The following is a 27,810-nucleotide window of genomic DNA, read 5'->3' as shown; positions in this document are numbered from 1 at the left end:
TAAAGCAGCCATTTCTTTTTCCAATTAGACAAAGTATCCATTTGGAATCAAGTATTGCAACCTCCCATTGCAAAATATAGCAAAACAGATAAAACAGTTTCTGTTAGCCTGTCACAAAATTATATAAAAAGAAGAAAGTGTATTACTTTGACCACTCTTCTGTAGACCACAGCTTCCTGTAGAGCAGGGGTCTCCAACCTTGGCAACTTTAAGATTTGTGGACTTCAACTCACAGAATTCTGGGAGTTGAAGTCCACAAGTCTTAAAGTTGCCAAGGTTGGAGACCCCTGCTGTAAAGGGGGAAACTTGGCAGTAGTTCCCGTGTATTATCACATCATATATTAACGGGCAAGGGACTTAGATATTATAGTACACCTCCTAGTAAATATTTAGCATTATTTTGGTCTCATTTCTGTTCAATATAAAGAAGACTGGGTTCCAAACATTGTCCCAATAAGAGAGGCAATAATTATTTTGATAAGTACATGTAACAGGCTTTGATAAAGCAGAATTTTAAATTTCATGTTTCAGACATAACACATGTACACCAATGCCACCGATTTAATATAAAACTACACCGTCACGAAATAGCTTCCAGATTTCAAAGTAGTAAAGTTGAAAAAGAAATTGTAATCTTTGTGGTCTTAAAATATACTGCTATTTTGCAAAAGGCAAAGTTCCCATTTTCCCCCTACATTTGATGCATTTAATTCCATGGATACTTTACGGTAACAACTGATAACTGAACTGCCTTTTAAATTGCTTCTTTAATTTCCAAAGGAATGAAATAAGATTTTTTAAAATTCCACCAAAGTCTACTAGGAACAACAGCATAATAACGCAATTTCTATTCATTTCTTGGCGTAGAAACAAATTAAGGTTTGGCACAATTGTTAACTTCAGAATTCAACTTGTCCTATCCCTCCCACCCAACACAGCCAACCCTGGCCCCTCAAAAAAAAAACCTTCAGGATTTAAAGCAATTAAAACAACTATGTGCTACTGTTGAATACTATTTAGTATTTCGTTACCTTCAACATAGAACAACATAGTTTTCATAGAACGTATCTTCCCCCCCTTCAACCCCTGATTTATTCTGGCAAATACTTCCAAGGCAATCTTTGATTTCAATTGACCCAGAAGCACTGCCAAACCTTTGGATCAATCCAGGCGCAGGCCTGATGGCCTTTCTAGGACAAGCAGCTCCAGCAACATCAATGCAGCCCAAACCACGTCCTGTATAAACATGGACTGAAAGGATTTGGTCAAAGAAACCCCCATCCTAACAATGGCACTTTATGCAATCCTGTCCAAAACATAAGGATAATTTGTTAATAGGTTAACATCTCCCAGCATTTCTGGAGTCATTCTCGAGGAGAGAAACATGAAAGCACTTTGGGGGTCCTGGTTTTTTGTCTGAATGCTCACTCAACAAACGTCCATCGTGGCATATTTTGAGATGACTCCAAATCATTTCAAAAGCATTCCTAATGAACAGAACGTTACACCCAAAAGCTAGTGAGATTCAACCACTAATTTTTCAGAAGTTTGGACACTTGCATGGAAATAGACTGGGGCGTACATGTGTTATTAATGAGAACAAGCAAAGTGAAAGATGAAGATCATTTTGACAAGTGTTCAAAACTGCGTTCTTGAAAAAGACCGGATGTGAAAGAAAAGCAAGTTCAATATTACATCCCAAGATGACTCCAGGCTCCGTTCTGAATACAGTTCATTATATCAGATTTCGGTTGCATGAAAACACTTTCAGTCGGCTCCGTGAGTTATTAGTCTTTGCAGCAACAGACATGCATATAATAGTTGTGAAGAGGATGATCATCTACCACCCTTTAAAAAAATATCTTCAAGAGCAGAACAAAGTTCTACTTATTATGGCCAATATCTCAGTCCTGCTCAAATGTCAAGCAAATTTTCAATGGAAAATGGTTCCCTGCCACCTGGCTAAAAATTTAATTCTCTTGAATTCTTTAAAAGCAACCAGGAGGAGAGGTTTTAATCAGAGAAAATTGTCCTTGTAACATTAATCAGAACAACTTAAACTGTCTATAAACTGGCTGCAGTGACCAATGTCTGTTTTATGTAAACAGTCATATCCTGCAGACGTGTAATACTTCCAACAGTCGCTTGAGACTTTAGCATTTCCTCTTGTGGTAACTAAAGCTGGAGTATATTTTGTTATTTCAAGTGATTAATTCCCACAAAAAGGGCCCCAATGGTTTAGTAAACTTTAAAGTGCTTTTTTGAGTCAGTTTCTTCTCAAACATGGATTTGTCTTGAGGTGGAGCTTTGAGGCCCGGAACTAACTGATATTATTGATATGGCTGGATTTTGCTATCCCTTTTGAACTATCACCAAAAAACAAAACAAAACAAAACCCTGGCTTTCACGACTGTTCAAAGACTAGACCGTAATTTTAAGTTATCTAGAAAAAAATGCAGATTGCCAGATGCAAAAGGAAAAATAAAATAAAAAGAGTATAGCAGTTCTAATTGAAATGGAATTTAAACTGGAAAGGTCCCCCAGAACTGAAAGGGTCAAACCCTTGCCAGGAATTCCAAGATCGGTGAAAAGGGTGACCTCCCCCTTGCTGGCTCTCAGCATCCAATGGGTCTTCTCCTGCATCAAACTTCTTCCGCATTTCTATAAAAGATACAAAGATGGCAATCAGCTGAATCAGACGTAGAGACAAAGGAACTCCATAAGCTTTCATCCAAATGTTTTGATTCTAAAGCCAGTAAAGCATCAAGCACAAAAAATGAACAAATACATAAAAAGCAGTGATGTAAGCATAGGCATAGCTGAACTCTAAAAAGAGAGAGAGAGAGATAGCAAAATATTTTGAAACTTGCTTGCCCTTCACAGACAATTTTCTCCAAAGGGCAATATATCTATTCAGAATAATCATTCATTCATTCATTTATTCATTCAAGCAACCCTTCCAGTCCGTGGAAAAATGTTTCTTCACGGAATCGGTCCCCTGGTGCCCAAAAGGTTGGGGCCCACTGATCTATAGCCTTCCTCCTGCTTAATTTCCACATCCAGATAAGCCAGTCACCAGCTGAAACCTGGGGTCACATAATAAAAGAGGAGAGCTGGAAGGCACCTTGGAGGTCTTCTAGTCCAACCCCCTGCTCAATCAGGAGACCCTGTACCATTTCAGACAGATGGCTGTCCAATCTCTTCTTAAAAACTTTCTGTGATGAAGCACCCACATCTTTTGAACCCACAACAGCCGCTCCACTGATTAATTGTTCTCAATGGTCGGATCTCTCCTTTGTAAGTTTTCATCCATTGTTTTTTGTCCTGCCTTCTGGTGCAGAGCTTAGTAAAGGAAGAGGCAAAAAAGCAGGAAACTAAGCATGTGTCAAGGCTTTGATACATTGGAAGTCCACATCTGTACTCCTGGAACCACACAGCCCCCAAATTCCCTCCTCACAAATCATTGTAGCTGATATTCAATGGCTGCTTAATCTGTTACTGAGGTTAACTATATTGTTGGATTTACACAACACATAAAACACTTATGAGTGTGAAGCTTGGTTAACATTCATCAAGCTTCAGTTATTAGGTTAAGTGTATTGTGTGAACATGGCCTCAAACTTAAATGTAATAGTTTTAAACAGAATGTCAGAGGGAGAATCACCGTGAATGAGTTTTAACCAGAAAGCTAATAAACATACCTATTGCCTGTTAAGAAAAATCTCAAGGATAGCTCTAAAGCACAGAAGGTTGGATGTGCAGCTAGCACCAAAAATGCTACTATTTTACTTCACTATACCTGTATAAGCCATTTATCAAGCTCTCTGGCCCATTTATCAGTTGAATCCCTTCAAAAATGAAATAACCTCAATAAACACAGCACTGGACATCAAAGGAAAATGAATGTTGATTGGTCGTTATAAAGATGAAGTGAAAAACAACCCAACTGGCTCGCTTCTTATTCTGAAAGTAAGAAATCAGACAAGCTACACATTTATCTACCTGGATCTGTGAGGACTTCTTTGGCAGCTGCAATATCAATAAACTTTTTCTCTGCTTTCTTCTTCTCTTCTTCATCCTGAAAATTATCTGGGTGCCACTGCATTGCCAGCTTCCTGTAGGCTTTTATGATTTCCTGTTTCCTGGCATTCCTGTCAGAAGTATAAGAAATAACTTGGAAATTATCTTTTCATGCTATGATAAAACTTTTTTAAAAAGAAGCCGAGATCCCTGTCAGAAGATGGGAATTCAAAGTCTTTGGCCGTCCTCTTAGCAGGTACCATCTTGTATTATATGGCTTAACTTCTGTGTAACAGGGAAATATGCAGAATGATGACTCCCTGCACCCAAGATGCTCAATTCCTTTCAAGCACTAAATTTCTCTACATTCAGCATTCTATGTTGCCTTTATAAATTTCCTTCTTTAGTACAGAACTTCCTTAAGGTAGTTTTGAGTTACAGGCTTTATAAAAAGATAATACAGCATCTAGTGACCACTCATTCAGCAAACATTTAAACCTATAAAGGTGCTAAATGATTGGGAATTATGACCAATCTTTGAACTTCCAGTGTCTCCACAGTCATGTAATCTTGAGTTCCAACATTCCCTGCTGGCTTGCCACAAAGCAAAGACAATGGGGAAGCTAGAAGGAAGTTGGAACTTGTAGTCATGTGAGGTCCTCATTTACTGGCTGTGAGTGGGACCGCCTCAACTGTTGTCACAAAACAGCATGGTCATGTGATGGCACATTTTATAATCCCATCGCTTCGTGATGGCAGTTCCTGTCCCAATTGCCACTTTAAATAGAGGACTACTTCTATAGCCTCTTGAAGAAAAAGCAACATTTAAGGAAACTATAGGGGCTTGGCAATTGCTAAATGCTTACCTTTTAACTCCTAAAATTTTATAGTAGTCCCTCTTTTGAGACTGCTTGAGCATCCGCTGGGCTTTCTCAAGGCTTTCCAGAATCTGTTGGTCATTATCGCTGTATTTTTTAGCAGTTTCATAGTCCTGGATAGCTATCACAAAGACAACAAACAGAGTTCATTTAGAGTTTTGCAGTACAGTAATTCATTTCCAGCCTGGCCAGATTACAAATGGTATATTTATTTAAAATTGAGTAAAGGAAAACAAAGAATCTTTATGCAGTTAAAGTGTACCTTCTTCATACATTTCTTCTTGCAAGTATGCTTCAGCCCGATCTTTGAGGGCATTTACATTTTCTGGCTCCAGCTGCAGAATTTCTGTGCAAACTTTAATGGCTTCTGTCATCTGTTGATTCTGAAAAAAGTGAGATGAACCAATGAGGACAATAATAGCAATAGCACTTAGACTTATATCGGTATATTCATAGTGCTTTTACAGCCCTCTCTAAGCGGTTTACAGAGTCACCATATTGCCCCCAGCAATCTGGGTCCTCATTTTACCCACCTCGGAAAGATGGAAGGCTGAGTCAACCTTGAGCCTGGCGAGATTCGAACTGCCAAATTGCAGGCAGCTGGCAGTCAGTAGAAGTAGCCTACAGTACTGCATTATAACCATTGTGCCACCGTAGCTCGATAAGAAGTTTTGCCCAGTGAACTGAATGTTTACCTTTGAAAAGCAATGACAGATTCTCTCTTTGGCTCGAGTAGTATAGATAGGAACATTTGTCACCATCTTCATAACAGCTTCATACTTCTCAGTGGCTTCCTGATACCTATTTACATTAAGAAAGAAAATCATCAAACAGTGTATATTTATTAAATTTAGGAAAACAAATTATATTGTTCTGTATATTTTACAGAGGGCAAGGTAAATACACCAGTGCTCCATTTTAGAGTGAAATAACGACACAGACCTCATATTTTACCAATTGGTTTTCAGTGAGTTGGGAAAATGGCAGGAAATTGTTTCATTAGTTTTCAATATTGCTGATTACGAAAAGCTGCAGGAGTTGCAGAAACTCTTGCAGATCAGATGGAGACTATACCGTTGCCACAAACCATGACATTAAAAATTCCTGGAGCAAAAGCCGCTTCTCTGAGAAGTAATTGGGATCATCCATCATGCTCATAACCATGCCCTTTTAATGGATATTGGGTTCCAATTAAAGAATTGGAAATAAACAGCAAAAAGCTAAATACAAATTTAATCTAGAAAGTTTAAATAAATTAAAGATCCAGACAAATTTGGAGCAGTGAGACATTTACTCTAAGATTTTGAAAATAATTAAATAAAATAAAAAGCTTTTTGCAGGAACCAAATTGTTTTGTCTATCTTAAGTCACAAGAGAGATTTAAAATGTTCTCATTATACAATTGGACACTGGAAGGAACTAAAGATTCCAGGCAGAAAAGGAAAAAGTGTAAATTTGTTTTTGGTTTTAGGTTAGTACAGAGATCTACAAAATAATACAAATTGTTATATATTTTAAATACTTCAGGAGATTTTCAAGGAATGGGCCCAGAAATTAGTTACAATGTTAGCAATGATGTTGGCTTTCCATGAATAGACTATGTCCAAAAGATGTTAATGGAAAAATGACAAATGTGAAGCAATTTTTACCCTATAAAGAAATAGAATGGAAATACATATGACAGGCCAAAAGAATGCCCTTGGTAAAGCTTACTACTGGAGTTACAAAAAAAGTTAGTTAAAAGTTTTTAAAATTTAAAATTTAAAATAAGGCTGCTGAAAAAAAAACCCACGTGAATAGCAATAGCACTTATACTTATATACTGCTTCACAGTGCTTTACAGGCAGTCACAGAATGGATCCCACTTGATAAAAAGCGCCCATGAAAGAGATCTAAAACAAGATGGATCGCAAGTATTGTGGGCCCAATTGGCAAAAGAAAGCTCAGGACCGTATTGGTTGGAAATATGCGGAAGGGGCCTTCATCCTGCAGTGGATAGACAATGGCTAAAATAGTGATGAAGATGATGAAAACGAAGTTATGGCTAGGCAACAGAAAAAGGTCTTAACAGCAAGAACTATTCAACAGGGACACCAAATGCCTTGGAGGGTGATGGACTCTCCTTCATCCCAGTCTTTTTAATCAGAGGCTGGATGGCCATCTCTTGGAGATATGGTAATGCAGTGCAGACCATTCCTGAACTGGCAAGGTGATCTTTGTAAGGAGTCACAGAGAGGAAACTCAACCACGAAAACAAAACCACAAAATGGAGGACTCACCTTCTTTCTTTGATGAGCTCTTCTGCTGAAACAATCTGCTTGTTGAGCTTCTTTACTCGCTTGTAGTGAGAAAAGCACTCCTTATGGTCTTGGTCCAGTTTCAGACATTCCCGCACTTCACTTTGCACACAGGAAACAACAAAGGGGGAGAGAGAATTAGGTTGTGGGATCAAGATGCTGGTGTTAAAACAAACAAGAGTTCAGTCCCTGCTCCTAGTCCGTTTGCAAAAGACCCCTTCCTCTTGGTTTACTTCCTCTGCTGAGAAATAGGGATATTAATCGCCCCTCCATCAGAGGTATGGAGAAATGCAACAAAATGTAAAGGCCTTCACACGTTGTGGCTGATTACATTTTTTTATATTAAACTAGCTGTACCCGGCCACGCACTGCTGTGGCCCAGTCTTGTGGGTATACAATATTTTTTGACTGAGTGCCAATAATGTCCCTCTGTAGCTCAGGTCATGCCTATTTTGCCTCCGTCCCAGTTTGCCGCGGGTGTAAGAGCTGGTTTCCCAGTTTGCCAGTATAGCCGCCTTCACCTTCACAACTCTCCACACCACAGACGGCATCGGGGTCCCTGCCAAAGGTACGGCATACTCCGTTAGTCGTTTCCCGCCATTTTGCTTGTGGGTTTGGTGGCGGCGGCGCTGAGGGGAAAAGACCCGGTTCGCGCCTGCCATTGTGGTGCTGCGACGTTAAAGTCCAAAAAGATAGTATAGCATGTGTTGCTTTTATGTCCAACAGATGGCGCTGTTTTTCAAAAAAGCATGTTTTTACCTGTCACAGGTGTGACATCTATATAATATAGGTATATAAAAACATGCATATTCGAATGCAACGTTGTGTCAAAATTTCAAAGCAATCGGTTAAGAACTTTCGGAGATTTACGATTTTGAACAAACGGACATTTACATTTTTATTTATATAGAGGATTGTTAGTCATGGGGACTGGGAATTGCATTCTCCTGCTTGAAGACATCCAAGAAAAACGTCACCCATTCAAGAAATATACTCATCCACTCTAAAATGTCTATTAAAGGAATTTCAGAATATACAGCATGGACAAGCTGCAAAATGAGGGCATTTATACAGAAGAATTAGTAATTTTTCTAATTCTTTAATATAAATTTAAAAAATGCCAATTGTATACATAGTACATTGCTTGGAATCAATAATAGATTTAAAATTATGGGCCCTTTTCATACAACTCAATTGTTACATGTCCAGTATTACTGCCGTCATATCTTGCACCTAGTTTATATACATACACGCACACACACAGAGCTTTTCTCTAGTATTAGCAGAAAAGAAACACAAAATCAACTGATATTCTTAAAAATAGTTAGCAATAATCTCAAATTATTCAGCCGTTCAGAGACTTACTTGCAGTAATAAAATCAATAGAATTTAATTAAATGTATCCTTTTATATCTAAGTATATATGACTTTATGATTCATTATTATTTGAAGCACAGTCATTAACCTTTCTGGGTGGGCTACTGAAAAAAGGAACATACGTTGTATGTTTCTAGTTTTCCTTGAGTCAAGAATCAGAGTTTGGGCAGATGACATTCATTATATTAGTCGCAATGGATTAATTCATCAATTAATTCGTAACATTGTACCCTTTGCTTAGTTCTTTCCCTCTTGCAAACTACTGTTTAGTAAAAAAGGGGAGAAGTATCTAGGTTTCCCTGAGAAAGGGATACTGAAATGCAGAGGGGAAAAAATAGCATAAATTCAGATTCTGATTGAACACATCAACTTTTTTTTATAGTGCATCTTAACTATGCTACAGTAATATAGTATATTCCATCTTAAAACCTGGCATAAGGGAGCCGTACGGAGGTACACTGAACGCTTCTTTCTCCCCCAGGTCATTCTGGAAATTTTCTCTCCCATGGGGAAAAAAAGAGAGGAATTTGGAGGCCTGGGAGAACTCCATATCCATGTTTCTTCCTCCTCCTTCAAATAACCTTACCTTCATCTTGGCAAGGGCATCTTTCCATTCAGTGCATGTTTTCTAAAATTCTAAAGATTTTTTGTTCTCCCCACAGCATTTTACCTTAGAGACATTTCGTGGTCCCCTAATTCATAGTATATTGTGCTGATTTTATAGAAAGCTTCAGTATTATCACTCTTCATTTTGGCAGCAGCCTTCAAGTCATTGATAGCCTTCCCAGGTTCCCCTTCCTTAATGTAGCTTTCAGCCCGAAGTTCTCGCATATCCGGATCCCAAACACAAACCTTGAGAAACCAGAAACGAAAGGAGATTTTAATCCTATTTGTACTTGTTCAAAAGGACCTTCCTACCTAAAAGAAAGCAATAAGCCACACAATGCCATATACGCTTTAAGAATTGGATAACCATCTCTACACAATTGGAGCAAAACGTTCAACACAATTTTTTGGATTCCTCCGGAGTGAATCTACTTTTAACTGAGATTTTATCTTATCAGGTTAATCTAACCAACACAATTTTTGGAAATTGTGGTTAAATTGGAAAATAATTGGAAAATCTCGGTTAAAAGGAGACTCACTCTGGAGGATTTCATGAATAAATTTGTAAATTGTTGTGGCAATGGTAAAGAAATTGCTTGCCACTGCCTTCTTCCTGGAGGTTTTTTTCAACTTCCCAATCCGGGCTACAGCTCCAAGATACCCTAGGAATCTCTAATCTAATCAGGTACGCATCAGATCCAATTGTACAGTATTTAGCATTGAAAAAGGTCCAGTTGTACAGTATTTAACATTGAAAAGGGGACATGGTGGCTCAGTGGCTAAGACGCTGAGCTTGTTGATCAAAAGGTCGGCAGTTCAGAGGTTCGAATCCCTAGTGCAGTGTAATGGGGTGAGCTCCTGTTACTTGCCTCAGCTTCTGCCAACCTAGCAGTTCGAAAGCACGTAAAAAATTCAAGTAGAAAAATAGGGACCATCTTTGGTGGGAAGGTAACAGCGTTCCATGCGTCTTCGGCATTTAGTCATGCCGGCCATGTGACCACGGAGACGTCTTCAGACAGCGCTGGCTCTCGGCTTTGAAATGGAGATGAGCACCACCCCCTAGAGTCGGGAACGACTAGGACATATGTGCGAGGGGAACCTTTACCTTTTTTAGCATTGAAAATCAGGCAAAGTACCGCCACTCAACTGAAACTTTGCCCAATGAAGGAAACTCTTCTAATTTACAAGCATCTGGTGAAAAAAAATATACCTACCTGAATGTTCCTGTGACTGCAAAGCAACTTTTAATTAAAAATTAAAAAGTAATAACCATGCTTACATCTTGGCATCAGTTTCCAGTCAGGGACTTACTTCTAGAATTTTATCCAAAAGAGTGATAGCAGTGTGGTAATCTTTTTCGAGAAAGGCAGACTGTGCTTGGGAACGCAGGCGCCGAGCCTCATCTGACTTCAACAACTGAGCGCGGGCTTCTCCTCCTTCTTTCTCACTGGGGTGAGACAGGAGCTACAAGTAATGAGCACACACACACACACCCCAATTACATGTTGAAATACAAATTCGAACACATCACCCATCGGCAAACCCACAGTAAAACAGAGCCAGGCCTTTGAATTCTTTAGCACAGAAAAATTAGAGCCTAGAAAAAATTATTTTAGATTATTGACTTGGAAATCCAGAACAGGAATGCAGGCAGTTCCCCAGTCACTTCAAAAGAAAATGGCTGCATATGTCCAAACAGAACAGAAGAGAAAGACTGTGGCTCTAAAATGAGTTCTCCCTCTGAAAATGTTGCATCTTGTTACTACCAGACTGTTCTTTTCTGTTCCTTCTTCCCCAAACTTCAGGCAACTCACAACAAAGGCAGATGTTGACACATGTCCCCCATACAGGCAAATAGTCCAAGGGTTCAATACTCATGTCTGTGTATATTTAGCCTCTCTTTTTCTCCCCCCCTCCCCCCCTCCCATCTATACTGTATATTCTCTTCCTGAGACAAATAACAGCAAGTAATTTCAGGGAAACATGTATATTCTACAAAATCAATGTGCTGAAGACTACAACCTGGGAGCCTTTCCCCAGGCTTCTCTCTCCTTTTCAAGTTCTGTCTGTACAATTTATGTCCCACTCTCAATCCATTCTCACCTAAGTCAAGGACTGAGTTGGCTGCCAAAGGAGGACGTAGGGAAAGGAGAAGAGAAGATAAGCATTAGAAGGTGAAATTTCCATTATTATTATTACTATTATTTTATTTATTAAATTTATATGCCGTCCCTCTCCGGAGACTCACAATACATTAAAAAAAAAAACCATTCTAAAAACATTTAAAAGATTAAAAAACATTAAAAACCTTAGAACGCATTCACACCATTCATGGGCGGATCTCGCCAGATCGCAAAGCGAGATCAACGGCCCCAGGCCTGCCAGAAAAGTCAGCTTTTCGGAAGGCCAGTAAGGTGGGGGTGGTCCGGACCTCAGGAGGTAACTGGTTCCAGAGAGCTGGGGCAGCCACAGAGAAGGCCCTCCCCCGCGGGCCCGCCAGCCGGCATTGTTTAGCTGATGGGACCCGGAGGAGACCAACTCTGTGGGATCTTACCGGTCGCTGGGAGCTATGCGGTAGAAGGCGGTCTAGAGCTACAGAAGGACCAAAGGCAAGGAGAGGGCTGAATTCCGAGGTAGCGCAGTGGTTAGAGTGCAGTACTGCAGGCTACTTCAGCTGACTACTAGCTGCAGTTCGGCAGTTCAAATCTCACCCCCTCAAGGTTGACTCAGCCTTCCATCCTTCCGAAGTGGGTAAAATGAGGACCCAGATTGTTGGGGGCAATATGCTGACTCTGTAAACTGCTTAGAGAGGGCTGTAAAAGCACTATGAAGCGGTATAGAAGTCTAAGTGCTATTGCTATGGTTATTCTAAAGCAGCTGCAGGTGGACCTCCCTTAGAAGCATAAGGCAGCCTCTCAAGCCCACCAAAAGTAAACCCATTTTAATTTTTTTTCAATAAAGGTGAAAAAGGCTATATTATCCGTTACGTATAAATCCTATTTCATGAAGCGAACTGAATTTAATTAAGAATAAGTTAAAATTAAACCAAAGAAAATTTCCTTAGTCCTCACTCAATCACTTCTTTGTCCTGGCCCTCTACAATAGGGGTCTCCAACCTTGGTGACAACTGCTCTCCAATACCTTTTGTGGAAATGGAACTGTGCATGTGCTTGCCAACAGCTTGCGTGAACCCTCCCCTCCCCCATCAAAGTGGGGAAACATTGCAAAGCCAGAAACATTGGAGAACTCTTAAACAGTCCATTGTGCTAGCAAAAGATGTCCATGAAGTTCTAAATGCTTACTACCAATTATTAAAGCTTTCACAAGAGCAACATAAAAGTAGCTCTCTTCATGTATAAAAGAACTTTACCAACAAGCCCTCAAAACCCTGGTTTAACATGTACCCTTGTTAAAGGCCATACATGCGGACCAATTGCTGAGCATCCAAAATGCAATCATGTGACTGCAGAGGGCTGGAGTGGGGGGAGTGGCATCAGAACTTCAAATCCATCTTATAGCCAAATCTTGGCTTATGATGGATTTGTTAGGAAAAGGACAAGTCAACGGCTGCAACTCATATGTACACTAAGCAATGAACCTGGGTTTCTTGAGCTTCTCACTTTTTCAGGGACTGTCAACAGGAGCACTTGAGAAGCAACATCAGTATGAATGTTGAATATGACCTCTTCCTCTTGCACCCACCCACCCACCCACCCCTAAAAAACCACCCCTGGATTCAAAATACTTTTGGATTATTGCTAGAAGCAAATGGAATCATGTTCCAGAACAATGGAAAGAAATGAAAACACAAAATAATCTTATTGGCGGAGGAAAAGAAAACATTTTATTAAACATCTTTGAAGTTAACCAAACACAAGAGAAAATCGTCACATCAAGTGCTCCATAAGCAGAAAAACCTAAACATTTCTGGACTGAAAACATTTTAACTAAGCTATTCATGCTAACACTGGTCACTTAAAACATTTAGGGTGGCAAAGAAAGAATAAACCATGCCATTCAATTAAGCCCATTGCCTTCCTCTCCTGTTGGGAGAGGAATCCATGGGACAAGGGGGCAAGCGATCAAAGTGCCCACCTACCAAGTTCTTCCCAAGCATCTCAGATAAGCAGATGTTTGATGGTGTTAGAGGTATCGTCACAAGTTGTAAGCTGTCCTAAGTAAAGCTGCCTTTTGCAATTGACTGGTGATGTTTTTGTCAGCACTTCTAGTGTTCAAGCGGTATTTTTATTTTTTTCAATTATGATTATTTTAGGTATAATATAAATATATAAATTATACATTTTATGTAATAAATGTTTACGTGATAAAATATAAAAATAATTATTATTGTTCATTTTTACACTGGTGGGGGATGCAGTTTTAATAAAGCTAGCCCTCAAGGACAGACTTTGCTGGCCTCTAGTGGAAGAACACAAAATAGATTGAAGTTGTTTTCCCAATTGTGAGCTTTAATTCTTAATGGGAGCACCTGTTCTCCAGGTGATGGGATACAAGGGGGAAAAGCAACTAGAAACTCTTCTACTAGTCAGCTAACAATTACTGTGAAGCTGACCCTTCCACTCCCACCCCTTTTTTAAAACCAACCCTGCACTTTTTTTTTAATTTGATTTATATACCGCCCTTCTCCAGAGACTCAGGGTGGCTTACAATGCGTTAAGCAATAGCCTTCATACTTTTGTATATTTATACAAAGTCAGCTTATTGCCCCCACAAACTGGGTCCTCAATTTACCTACCTTAGAAAGGATGGAAGGCTGAGTCAACCTTGAGCCTGGTGAGATTTGAACTTACAGTAATTGCAGACAGCTGGTGTTAATCACAATGCTTTTAGTCTGCTGAGCCACCAGGCCCGTACTGTTTTCCAGTCAGGCAGGGACTGCCCAGTCCATAGCAGATCAGTTGGCAATGCCTACATCCATTTGAATTATGACTTCAATGTACAAAAGACCACAATGCAAGCCTGCTCTTTATTTTTCTATAAGAAAGGGAGCTGCTACAGGCAATTCAGAAAACAAATAGAAAAATTCCCTCAGAAATGTATTCAAAATAACTCTCTCCTAATGATTTATTTTTTTAACATATTGCCACCCGGGAAGCTTAAGTAAATGGCTGGGTGCCCGTTTTCAAATCTCATCATTTCTTATTTAGACGGTAATTTTATTTTTCTACATAGTCTAATTGTACCTGAAATATACTAAGCTGCAATTTAGCAAATGATCATTCTAGTTTTTGCATTAAAGATTTTACGTATCTTCTCTCAATATAGAAAAACCAAATAAGTTGCATAATATTTAACGAACATTAAATAGGCAATCAAAATAATGTGTTCTTTTTTTATTTCAAGGCAGAACAAGCAGTCTTTAGCTTCCTAATATTTATTTTGAATTCTGAGCTCCAGTAAGGGCAAGATCAGTTGAAGAACCATTTTGATTGTTTTATATTGAGAAATGTTGAGTACATACAAAATAATCATATCAAATTAGCAGTGGTGGGTTCCTCCCGGTTTGGCCCGATTCGGCCGAGCCAGTAGCGGTGACAATATGACATCGCCGAACCGGTTCTCTTTGTTCGGGAGCTGGGCCCTCCCACCCCATGTTATTCTTACCTTTTATTTGGCCCTACCCCCAATCTATTGCTGCCTCCCGAGTCCCAGCTGATTGGCTAGAAGGAAAAAAAACTGTTTAAACTCTTGCTGCGGGGCTTCAAAGGGCCACCCTACAGCTGATCAGTGTTAAAAGGCAGTGTGGTGGTAAATCAGTGCCTCCAAAAACAAATGAGTAGACCAGTGCCTCCAAAAACAAATGGGTAGACCGGTGACTCCAAAAACAAATGAGTAGACCCGTACAGCTTTGCAAGCAGTTAAAAGCCTCTGCTAAATCCTAAAGAATTGTCACATGACCATCAAGCCACTCCCACAAAATAAGCCACAGCCACAGAACCAGTAGTAAAAAATTTTAGAACCCACCCCTGAAAATTAGGCGTGAAAATATTGGGAATGCAAAAGATATAAAGGAGAAGTAAAAAACAAACAAACAAAAAAACCTGATCTGAAGAAAATTCACGACAAAGCAAACATCTCTTTGTCAACTGTATGGATAATAATTACTTCTTTTCTAAATGCAAAACTATAAAGGTGTGTTGTATGTAAATAGCCCAACCTAGGCTGCATTAACAGAAGGATAGAATCAAGATCATGTGAAGTGATACTACCGCTTTATAAGGCCTTGGTAAAACCACACTTAGAATACTGCATCCAATTTTGGTCACAATATAAAAAAAGATGTTGAGACTCTGGAAAGAGTGCAAAGAAGAGCAACAAAGATGATTAGGGGCTGGAGGTTAAACTTAAAACATACGAAGAACGTTTACAGGAATTGGGTAGGTCTAGTTTAATGAAAAGAAGCAATAGGGGAGACATCATAGCAATGTTTCAGTATTTGAGGGGCTGCCACAAAGAAGAGGAGGGTCAACCTATTTTCCAAAGCACTAAAAGGCAAGGCAAGAAACAATGGATAGAAACTAATCAAGAAGAGAAGCAACCTAGAACTAAGGAGAAATTTCCTAATGGTGAGAACAATTAATCTGTGGAATGGCTTGCCTTCAGAAATTTTGGGCGTTTCATCACTGGAGGATTTTAAGAAAAGACTGAACAGCCATTTGTCTGAAATTGTATAAGGCTCTGCTGCTCAAGCAATGGATTGGACTATAAGACTTCCAAAGTCCCTTCCAACTCTGTTATTCTGTTATTTGAATCCATTTTCTTGTCTCTGTGAAACTGGTTGTGTATTTGGAACTCCAAAAAGTCACTCCCCTTCCACTTCTAATTTTTTTGGGGGGGAGAGATATAAGGTGTTTTTCTTCTTCTTTTTTTAGCTTTTCCTGCTTCCAGTCAGATATGAAATGTCCCAATGGCACACCCACTGGCAATCTCTGGCCTTCATGCTTTCTAAGTATATTCTGGTGCAGAAAAGGAGTCGGGTTTAGGCCATTTCAATGTTAAAAGGAAATTAAAGATGGTGGACAGTAGCACTGTTTACAAGGTCCTAATTTCTCGCTGACTCTAGCGCTACTCAAATTCCAAACCAAACCATCACCCTAGAGTATACATACAGGGACTACAATGCTCAATTCTTTTATCACAGCTGCTAGTTCAATTTTGCCTTGAGAAAGCACTTCACTTACCACGCCTTCAAAATCTTCTACAGCTTCATCCAACTTTCCCTGCTTAAGCAGCAGATGGCCTCTTTGTAGTCGTGCCTTTAAAAAAAGTAATAGAAAAGTACATTCTACGTAAATTACATTAAGTAAAATCCTGGAGATTTTAGACATTATCTTACCTTCCCCTGGCTCATAATGTCCATGGTTTCTACACTTTCTAGTTATATATTTTAGCAATAATATTTAAAAGTATTTATTAGACTCGTTTGCAGCCCATCTTACGTATATCATTATATCAAAATCAAAAGTGTATCATTGCAAATGCAGGCACAATTTAATCATTTTCTTTTAAACTCAAAGGATTTTCAAGTGAATGCATTGTGTACATGGTTACTTTGAAATTCCCTCCAATTATAGTCTCATTGAAAGAGCAAAATAAATGTCAAAATCATTACTGCTGAGAGAAAAAAATATTTCTGGTTAGACACCTAAGGAGTCAAAAAAGGAGTCAATATGGCAGTTGCAGCTGCATGGTTAAAGTCTTGCTTCATTTTTTTCTTGCATTATAGCTACTGTCCTGATTTTTTAAAATATATGCACACAAAAATGCTTGTGCTGAATTTACTTTGGTTTCAACACAAGGCAAAGTTAAATTATTGTATGCTATTCTAAAAAAATCTAGATCAGAATTTGAATCTTAGATAAGATCCAAATTTAAAAATATAATTCTTGGCAACAAAATTACTAAATATTGAAATAAATTGCAATATCTCCAGAACTTTCCAATTTTTAAAAGTGTTACTTCGTTATTCAAAATATAGATCAGCATTATGTTTCTAAAAACATACATCTTGCAAGCACTAGAAATATTATAAATATTGTTGATATAATGGCATCAGGATATATAGTGCTGTTGTATATTGCATTATAATGAGGAAAGGCTACTTAAGAATCTAAAAAGGATTTAAGAATCCCTCTGCACATACTTTCAGCAATTTGCAGCTATGCCAAAAACTTCATCCCCCAATCTTCAAGGGTATTAATACTCCTCAAAGTAATCAGAGCAAATTCAATGCCGAATTAGTACTATGGAAATCCTGTCTCCCCAGCTAGAATTTCAGCCTATATTTAATCTCCCCAAGTTGTATGATAATTGAGGTTTCCTGTTAGATTACACCACTTACTAAAAAAGAAAAGAGACAGACTCCCCTTTAAAAGGCAACAGAAAAATGAAGACCAAAAGCCATTTCCAGCAACCCCGAAGGAATCTTTAGAAAGTACTGCTTACCGATGTAAAATCCTGCTTTAATTCGACTACCCTGCTTAAATCACGAATGGCAGCTTTTGATTTGCCCATGGCTAGATATACTGTGGCTCTTCGGTAATAAGCAAGGTAGTTATTGGCATCTCCTTCTGCAAGAAAAAAAAAAGAACATAGCCTTAAGTCAGCCAAGGCTTTGGAGAAGGGAGCAACCTACAAGGAGGAATACAATTAGTGTGTGTGTGTCTGTGTGTGTGACATCGCATATAACTCAAGGAAGGAATATTTCCAGCAATGTAGGCACTGTAATGAAATTTTAACAGCAGTATGCATAGAACATCTATCGAATCCCAGTCTGCTTAAAGGCTTTACAGAAGTGGGTATTTAAGGAAGTTGAGCCCCAACGTGCTACAGCTTCTAATCTCTAACTACAGACTCACATGTGTGGAAAATTATTTTACAATTTGGTTGTTTAGATTCTACATCTTTCTCTTGTGGAAGACCAAATAATTGATCAGAAATGGAACATCCTTTTCGCCATCTCTGCTAATAAGACTTTAACATGTACCTGGCAGAAACATACCAGCCTTTTCACTTAATTCCTGTTTGAGAAGTTAGAATATTTTGGACCTGTGAACCAAGTATAAAAACATTCATTCAGCAATTAGAATTCTCACCAAGAATAAGTTTCTCAACCCCTAATTTTAATCTCATACATATTATCTAGGCCAGAGGGAGCGAAAACCATATATTTAGAAGGGAAGCTCAGCAGTCTTCAAGTACCTACCTATGGCAGCATGGAAATGCGACAAAGCATCTGCCAGCTGCCCAGCTGCCAGCAGCTTTTTTCCCAATTCAAGCTGCTTTTCTACTTCTGCATTTATGCCACATTGTACTCCTGAAGGAAGAGTGGGAAAAAAACACAGATCAGTTTTTCTTTTCTTTTCTGCATTTCTCAAAAAATGGAAATCAAAAATAACCAATATCTCTAATACCACCAATAGATGAAATCAGGCCTACATGGCTAGAAAAGGTGGCAAGTCCAATGTCCCCAAATGTGCCCTTCCCCCTGGGTTCATGCTATATCTACCTCTGCTTGTGACCATCCGGAGGTTTCTCTCAGCTCTCCCCACATCTTGGTCCCTCCTCCCAGGCTTACAAGTCATACAATCAATAGATAGAATCAACATACAAGGAAGCTACAATAACCCATCGTGTCCCACAGGGACCCAACCATACTGGTACTTGGTTACCTCAGGGGTCCAAGTCCTTCTAGGGAAAGAACAACCAGGGCCACTTGCCACCCGGAGACTAGGCCAAAGCCACCATACCTAAAAGTGGCAGGGTGGACAAAAACCAGGAAAAGCTCTTTCAGGGAAAAGAACCAAGTCGTTAATGGAAAACGACAAAAGTTGGGCCTGAGCACATGGAAAGCCCCTCCCCGCCAATACTGGGAGATAAAAAGAGGTCCTGAAGCCAGTCCAGTCTTTTTGAATTGTTTTTGGATCCCATACTTGGCGGCTAGTGCCTGGCTGCCTAGTAGTGGACGCTGGGTAACTGTGGATGAGTGTGCGTGCCTGTAAGAGCAAAAATATATCAGGAAAAGATTGCTGTTATTTTAAATTCATTGGGTCTCTGTGTACTTTAAAGAACCGTTTGTGCTTTACTGTTCAGTGATTTGGGATTGAGTGTGGCAGTTTTCCAGGCCTGTGAGCGTATGAGTGAGTGACCATAAGCTGAACCTGAGAGCACACTTGTGTTACACCACCCATCATCAGGGTCAAAGATCACAAACCCCTAAGGGTCAGAAAAACACCCCCTTCTTAGGCCCAGGGAAGATCCCTGGTTGAGTAATGCCAGAGCCCAGCAAAAGGGTCAAGCTACCAGTGGCCTCAAAGCTGTCAGAAAACCCTAAAAAGCACACCATCATCCCCAAGCCCAGCAGTACCTGAGCATGTCCCACAATCTTCATCCTCACTCCAGAGTAGCCCTCAGGACCCTCCATAAGCCCAGAGATAGTTCACGAAGACCAAACCAGCCCGCATCTCAGCAACCCAAAGCCCAAGGGTGGTGCAGAAATTAAAAAGCCTCTTGTGGCCACTTCCCAGGACTCTGAGCCACAAGAGCTTCAGCAGCATCTCCATCTCCCACCTAGCCTCCACATCTCCAGCATTCCCAATAGACTGCCAAGTAGCCTCTACATGTAGCCTCCATATTCCCTGCAGCCTCCTTGTTGCCTATCTGGTGTTCAAGCTCACACAGAGTTCCTAGGCATCTCCAATGCTTCCATGGGGCTGAGGAATACCAGCCTCTCCAACCTATTCACTTCATCAACTAATACTTTAATATGCATAAAAATAAAGCCTATCAATAAAGATTGCATTACTGTAACAATAATGATTATTGTATTGTTGCTGCTTAAGTTAATTATAATCAATCAATCAAATGGAAGGGATGGTTTGCATATATCAATAAAGAAGACTTGTGATCTTACTCCTCTTTGGTATAGCAATACCCATTGGGACTACTATATTGGTCAATAAATCAATTTATGCTTCAACCTATATTGTACATGTCTGGACTCTAATATGCATGCACATATACACAACCCCTCTGGATTCCATATATGGGCATCACACACTTGTTCAATTGACCAATGACATAACTGAATTACTCTTCCTAGAACTAATACAACAACCAAAGCTTCAACTTTAGTCTCTACACAATGCTTAACAATAGAATTTCCACAGAGCTAAGTCCTCTCTCCATTCCTTTTTAACATCTACATGAAGCCAATGGGTGAGATCATCCATCACCACAGGTTGAGGTATCTGCAGTATGCTGATGATACCCAACTCTATATTTCTACCCCTAGTGACCCAAACTATTGCTGCCCTCCCGTGGTACCTGGAGGCTGTGGTTGGATGGGGGACAACAGCCTTTGACTGAACGCAGGCAAGACCAAATGGCTTTGGGTGCATGGAGCCCCAAGATCCAGGATGTCAACCTTTACCAAGAGCCTTGGTAGCGCAGCAGACTAAAGCACTGTTAAGTAACACCAGCTGCCTGCAATTACTGCAAGTTCAAATCTCACCAGGCTCAAGGTTGACTCAGCCTTCCATCCTTTCAAGGTAGGTAAAATGAGGACCCGGTTTGTGGGGGCAATAAGCTGACTTTGTATAAAAAAGAACACCGCTTTGGGGGGGCCCTGAAAGCTCTACTAAGCAGGTATATACAAAAGTATGAAGGCTATTGCTTAACGCATTGTAAGCCGCCCTGAGTCTCCGGAAAAGGGCGGCATATAAACCGAATAAATAAATAAATAAATAGATAGATAGATAGATAGATAGATAGATAGATAGATAGATAGATAGTTCTAGATGGGATGGGACTAGTCCAGATGGATCAGGTCTGCAACTTGGGGTCCTCCTGGACTGGTGACCCCTGCTCAAAGAGCAGGTGGTAGTTACAGCTAGGAGAGCCTCTGCACAATTACGAGTTGTGCACCAGTTGCAGCCTCTTCTGGATCAGGAGTTCCTGTGCTCAGTCATTCAAGACCTAGTCATCTCACAGTTGGACTATTGCAATGCACTCCATATAGGGCTACCCTTGAAGAGCATTCAGAAGCTACAGCTGGCGCAGAGTGCAGTGGTGCAGACAGCCTCAAGGGTGGCCCTTATATTACTACTGCTCTGTGAGCTGCACTGGCTGCTGGTTTGCTTCCTGGTGCAATTCCAGCTATTAATTAGTTTTAAAGACTTTAATGATGTGCGTCCAGGCTACTTAAAGGATTGTCTCATCCAGGGATGAAATCTAGTAGGTTCTGGAGAACCGGTAGCAGAAATTTTGAGCAGTTCGGAGAACCAGCAAATATCACCTCTGGCTGGCCCCAGAGTGGGGTGGGAATGGAGATTTTGCACCCCTGCCACGCCTGCCAAGCCATGCCCACAGAACCGGTAGTAAAAACATTTGGATTTCACCACTGGTCTCATCCCAGTGGGATTGGCCTGCCCCACCTGTGCTACCATGTTTGCGGGCTCCATTGAGCAGGGTATTTTGGCTGGCGGGGTCAAGGAAAAGAGCTTTCTCTGCCGTTGCGCCTGGCCTTGGGAACATCTTACCCTCCCCATAGAATGAGGTCAGCTCCTATCCTCCTTACCTTCTATAAGAACAAAAGACCTGGCTCTACAAGTTGATTTGGGGCTCCAATGGAGGGGTTTCACATTGGCGGTAGTTCATAGATTAATAACAGATACTACCTCCCCCCTTTTCATCATACTCCCTCCCTCCCCATCTTTTTAACTAGACTGATTTTTTTAACAGTCTTGTATTTGAATTATTAGACTTTATTGTTCTATCTTTTGATATTGTAACACTGTCAGAGTTAGTGTGGGGTAAAATGGATGGCTAATAAATTTTACAAATAAATAAATGACTCCATCCGGCATTGATGCTGTCTATCCCACATTTTTCTAGCTTACCAAGAAATAGGTTGTGATCTACTTTGTCAAATGCCTTATTGAAGTCCATGTGTACTGTGTCCACAGTGTTTTACTGGTCCACTAAATGGTTCATTTAATTATTTCGGAAATTTGGGCAAATTTCAGCAAAACAGAAAATGGGCATTTACCGATTCATGGGCTAAATTCCTAAACACAATTCATATGAAGTAAAAGCCATTGATTAAATGAGCACAGCTTGCATAGAAGCTACAACATTTTAATTTTAGAGTTATGGTCCCAGGACTATACCTGCAAATGCCAACTTTCTAAGAACCACCTACAGTTCCATGAGAACAGAGGCTACCGTTAGAATATTTTGAGCTTTTCCTGTAAGGACAATACCTCCTTGGGGATAGATATTTCCCCCTTCTTCATGAACCTTTTCAACGTCATTAATTTGATCCCACTCGTCAAAAGCAGAACTGTACCATTTATATCAATGCTTTTTCAACCTTGGCAACTTGAAGTGGTGTGGGCTTCAACTCCCGGAATTCCCCAGCTAGCTAATATCTAATATTTTTTTTAATTGTATTTGTCAAGAACGTATTAGGTAATAATTATAAACATAGATTGGATACATAAAATAGATAAAAAAGAGGAAACATTAGGACAGGGACGGTAGGCATGCTGGTGCTCTTATGCACGCCCCTTACAGACCTCTTAGGAATGTTTTGGTGGTTTGGGGAAAAAATACAGAGTCAGGTAGTGCATTCCAGGCATTGACCACTCTGTTGCTGAAGTCGTATTTTCTGCAATTGAGTTTGGGGTGGTTTACCTTGAGTTTGTATCTATTATCTGCTTGTGTATTGTTGTGGTTGAAGCTGAAGTAGTCATTGACAGGTAGGACTTTGTGGCAGATAATTTTATATACTACGCTTAGGTCAGACCGAAGTCAGCATAGTTCTAAATTGTCTAAGCCCAAAATTTGAACCCTGGTGGCATAAGGTATTTTATTGCGGGTAGAGGAATGGAGGACTCTTCTTGTGAAATATTTCTGGACTCTCTCGATTGTATTTATGTCCGATATGCAGTGCAGGTTCCGGACAGATGAGTTGTATTTGAGAATTGGTCTAGCAAATATTTTTTTAAATTAAACATTTAATCTCCAGTTTAGATATTTATCTAGTAATATGGGGCTGGGGAATGAAGTCCACACACCTTCAAGGTTGAGAAACACTCGTTTTCTTTCCAAGGGAGTTTCACTGTAACCTTCTCTACAAGGAAGGCTGTAACTTGCACCTTTGCGACGATCCAAAGCGAGACCATGTTTTTAGCCCTATAGCAGAGGTCTTCAAACTTGGCAGCTTTAAGACTTGTGGACTTCAACTCCCAGAATTCTCCAGCCAGCTATGCTGGCTGGAGAATTCTGGGAGTTGAAGTCCACAAGTCTTAAAGCTGCCAAGTTTGGGGACCCCTGCTCTATAAGAAGAAGATTTATAATGCATGCACTTTAACCCGTTTCTATCAACTCCCTCAACCCCAACATACGCCTTCCTGCCTCCGCCCCGCCGCAACTCCCTTCTCTCGCCCAAGTCCCTAAATTTCCCACGTTAACAATTGCCAAACCAGCAGCAAAACTTTCTCTCACCCTCGTAGTGGAGATCCCAGAGCACCAACAGCAACGGAAGCGTCGAGCCCAGCTTGTGAACGCAAGTCCGAGGAGAAACCATGACGGCCCGCAGCCACCCGCGAGCAACCGCCGAACTCGCTTGGGAAAGTTTACCTCGGAGAACTCTGGAAACTCTTTTAACATTCTAAACCAGGATCCCCGGGGTGGGTCGTGGGAGGCTCTGATTGGCTGGCCCGTCCGCCGTCCCGCCTCTCGCTAGGTGAACGTGGAAAGCAGGAGAGGCTACTGTCAAAAGTCTCCGCCCACTTTCGCTCGAGTATGCGCGTTAAGGGCAGGTGAAGCTGAGCTGACGAAACAAGCGCCCTCACTTCGCCCCCGTTTGCGGCTCAGTAAAAGGCGAGCGGAAGAACGACGTTTGCGGCTGAGAAAACCTTCGCGGGGAATTATTAGGTTTTTTTTTTTTTTTAAACTTCTCCAGAAAGACAGAATCTTTGAATTTCACGGGATTTTTCTTGTGACTGTACGCAGGAAAACGCTGAAGACTATTTTAAAGCTCCACGGCAAGTTGTTAACCTGGGGAACAACTGTTAATTACTCAAATCAGAAGGAAAGTATAAGATCAAGTAACAAGTTAGTCACATTTCAGTCTCAGTCCTGGACTGCAATCAACAGAGATCTCGTTAAATATTAGTATTGGGATCACTTTAAATATATACTGCCTTGGTAAGACTACACTTAGAATAAAAGCCCAGAATTATCTGAAATGATATAGTTTTTTCCTGCTTGAACAGGGGGCTGGATTAGAAGACTTCCAAGGTCCCTTCCATCTTCTATTCTGTTCTGTTCTGTTCTGTTCTGTTCTGTTCTGTTCTGTTCTGTTCTATCCCATCCCATCCCATCCCATCCCATCCCATTCTATTATTTTTCTATTCTATTCTACTCTATTGTACTCTATTCTATTCTATTCTTATTCTAACTATTCTGTCATCTCGAAGTGAGATGGGTGGCAAACGAATCTAATAAATACCGGTAATAAATAAAGATTCCAGTTCTGATATAAAAAAGACATTGAGATTCTAGGAAGAGTGCAGAGAAGAGCAACAAAGATGATTAGGCTATTACAATATTTGCCTGAATGAAGGCATGGTTTCTATCATGTCTCTTATGTATCTGACCCCATGTCTTCTGCTGCCGATAGCCTCCCACCGACCAGTACGCTCCCACAGAGAGGGACTCCTCAGGGTGCCGTCAGCCAGGCAATGTCGGCTGGCGACCCCCAGGGGGAGAGCCATCTCTGTGGCAGCTCCTGCCCTCTGGAACGATTTGCCCCCGGAGATATGAAGGATATCGGATCTCCGGGTCTTTCGCCGTGCCCTGAAAACTTTTCCATCAAGCAGGGCTGGTGTGACCCCCCCCCTTTTTTTTAGTCTTTTTTAGTTTTTTAGCTTTTTAAATTGTCAATGGGTTTTAATTTGAATTGTTTTAAATTTGGGCCAAAATTATGTAATTCTTTTAATAATTTTTTGTATTGGTATGTGCTTTAGTTCTGGCTGTGCACCGCCCTTAGTCCACTAGGAGAAGGGCGGTATACAAATTGAATAAAATAAATAAATAAATAAATAAAAGTGGGTATTTTATAAAATGTAAGAAATCAATTGTTTCACTGATTCAGTACATATCTGCATCCCTTTTTAAGTTTGGGAAATTTATGCAAATGAGTTATTTTCATAAAAGAAAGGCTAAAGACACCTTCAATTCTAATTCAAATCCTACTGATCAGGGGTGGGTTCTACTTACCTTTACTACCAGTTTGCAATGGGATTGCGCGCATGCCAAGCTTCTGCACATGCGCAGATCGTCTATGATGACATCCGGGTGGGTGGGCAGAGACTCCCTCCGGTTTTACTACCAGTTCGCAAGTACCGGACCAAACCGGGGGCAACCCACCACCACTGCTGCTGATGTGAACAGTCATAAAATATTACAGCCATTTGCTGCTGGTTTCTCACACAACATTTTACAACTTCCCAGTCTGCAACCCAATACAGTAGTTGCCATCTCAATACTAAGGTAGTATTTGCACTAAGATACAAAAATAGTCCTCGCTTACCAAATATCCTATTTAGCAATTTACAATGGTATAAAAAACAGCTTGTGACCAATCCTCACATGTATGACCACTGCAGCATTTCAAGTCACATGATCATCATTTGTTTGTTTCACAACTGGCTTCCCACAAGCAGAGTTAGTGGAGAACACAGTAGGAAAATCTCAAGATGCAGTCATATGCACTTAACGACCATAGGTGATTCAGTTAACAACTAAATACAAATGGAGGTTGTAAGCCAATAGTGCTCCACTTGGGGGTCACATAATAAAAAAAAGAGTTGGAAGGGACCTTGGAGATCATCTAGTCCAGGGGTGTCAAACTCAGGGTCTAAGGGCTGGATTCGGCCCGCAGGGTGCTTAGATCTGGCCCACAGGGCCACCCAGGAAACAGCTTTAGGACTGGCCTGAGGTGCTTCTGCCAGGGTAAATGGAGCTCTGGAGGACGCATGTGGCCCTCCCAAGCTCTGTTTTCGCTGGCAGAAGGTTGCAGGAGGCCGTTGCAGCCAAAACAGAACTCGCGAGGGTTGCGTGTGGCCTGTTTTCACTGGCAGAGGGTTACAGGAGTCCATCGCAGACAAAAATGGAGCTCAGGAACCCATTTTTGCTGGCAAAGTGCTCGGGCCACCACAGGTGCCCCCGACACGAGTGACGTCGAGCTGGCCATGCCCAGCCTGGCCATGCCCACGCCAGCCCTCTGAAGTCAAACACAATCCTGATGTGGCCCTCAATGAAATCTGAGTTTGACACCCCTGATGTAGTCTAACTCCTTACTCAAGCAGGAGATCCAATATCATTTCAGACAAATGGCTGTCCAATCTGTTTTAAAAAAATTTCAGTGATGAAACACCCACAACTTCTGAAGGCGAGCCGTTTCACTGAGTAAATGTTCTCACTGTGAGGAAATTTCTCCTAGATTGGATCTCCCTTTAAGGTGTGCTGAAGAGGTGCATGTTGTGGCCTACCAGCTACCAGTGGAGCTGGTGGCAGACTCAGACGATGAGGAGGTTGGAGAGGAACTTGTGCCAGTGCTGGAGTCTGGGAAAGGCTCTGATAGATGCTCTGCGTCGGACACATAGACCCAGGGCTGTCTGACATTTCCCAGCCACCAGAGAGGCAGCTGCCTTTGGAGACTGATATGAGTGAGAAGGAAGAACAGCTGGGGCCTGTTCCAGATGCATGTATGGACAGAGCAGTTAGGAGAGGTGAACAACGGAGGACAAGGAGTCAACTTGGGAAGCAAAGCACACATGGCTGCTGAATAGCCCCTCCCTGGCTGGGGAATAAATAGAAGGAAAGGGGAGTGGTTGTCGTAGGAAACAAGAGTTTGTATTTCTGAAGACTTTGCTCATTGTGTTTCATGCATCAAAGACTTGCCAGAACTTAATTTGCAGCCTTTTGGCTGGGAGCTCAAGGCCTTGGGAGCTCATGGCCTTGGGGCTTGAAATTATAGCAAGGAACTGATAAGGTCTGTTACTGCAATTAACTCCTTGAAGGACTATTTTTTGGTGGGTGAATGCAATTAATTCACAAGAGATAAATAATTTTTTGGTGACAGAGTCTGTTTCTTGTTTCTGCTAAGGCTGGGTCAGAACAGTGCCATATGGCAGGGGTGGGCAAATGTGGCCCTTTTACAACCTGTGGACTTCAACGCCCAGAAAGCTGTCTCAGGAATTCTGGGAGTTGAAGTCCACAGGTTGTAAAAGGGCCACATTTGCCCACCCCGCCATATGGGGCTGGGGAGATTGTGCAGAGGGGCACAACGGTACAGGGAGGTGCAGCAAGTGTTGTGGAAATTGTACAGGGGTTTATGAGTGTTAGGTAAGGAAATATTTCTGAAATTGTTTAATTATATTTGTCTAATTATATTTAATAAAGGCAATGGGTTATCATCCTCCAAGGCAGCACATGAAGGCAGCAGGCTTGCGAAGAGGTGTTGGAGAGGAATATGTGGCAACCCAAGAAAATGGTGATAAGGGGAGAAGCCATCACTATCCTCCTCTAGATCAGAAAAT

At 40.9% G+C, this 27,810-nt stretch overlaps 1 protein-coding gene across 1 annotated transcript; it reads right to left on the bottom strand.

Moving 5' to 3' along the window:
- Window positions 1-324: 324 nt before the first annotated feature.
- DNAJC3 (DnaJ heat shock protein family (Hsp40) member C3) lies at window positions 325-23,846 on the bottom strand. Its single transcript, XM_070944317.1, has 12 exons — window positions 23,708-23,846; window positions 18,405-18,515; window positions 17,645-17,769; window positions 16,381-16,455; window positions 10,490-10,642; window positions 9,243-9,424; window positions 7,178-7,297; window positions 5,594-5,699; window positions 5,161-5,281; window positions 4,887-5,019; window positions 4,003-4,151; window positions 325-2,661 (listed from the first exon to the last, which is right to left on the bottom strand). The coding sequence occupies exons 1-12, from the start codon at window positions 23,787-23,789 to the stop codon at window positions 2,507-2,509; spliced, it is 1,512 nt and encodes a 503-aa protein (XP_070800418.1). The 5' UTR covers window positions 23,790-23,846; the 3' UTR covers window positions 325-2,506.
- Window positions 23,847-27,810: the final 3,964 nt, after the last annotated feature.

The sequence above is a fragment of the Pituophis catenifer genome, unplaced genomic scaffold (genome assembly GCF_029215685.1).
Source record: "Pituophis catenifer annectens isolate HBS135680 unplaced genomic scaffold, rPitCat1.0.hap2 SCAF_4, whole genome shotgun sequence".
Taxonomy (NCBI): domain Eukaryota; kingdom Metazoa; phylum Chordata; class Lepidosauria; order Squamata; family Colubridae; genus Pituophis; species Pituophis catenifer.
Note: the sequence above shows the minus strand (reverse complement) of the source record. Positions and strands in the feature narration are given on the sequence as shown.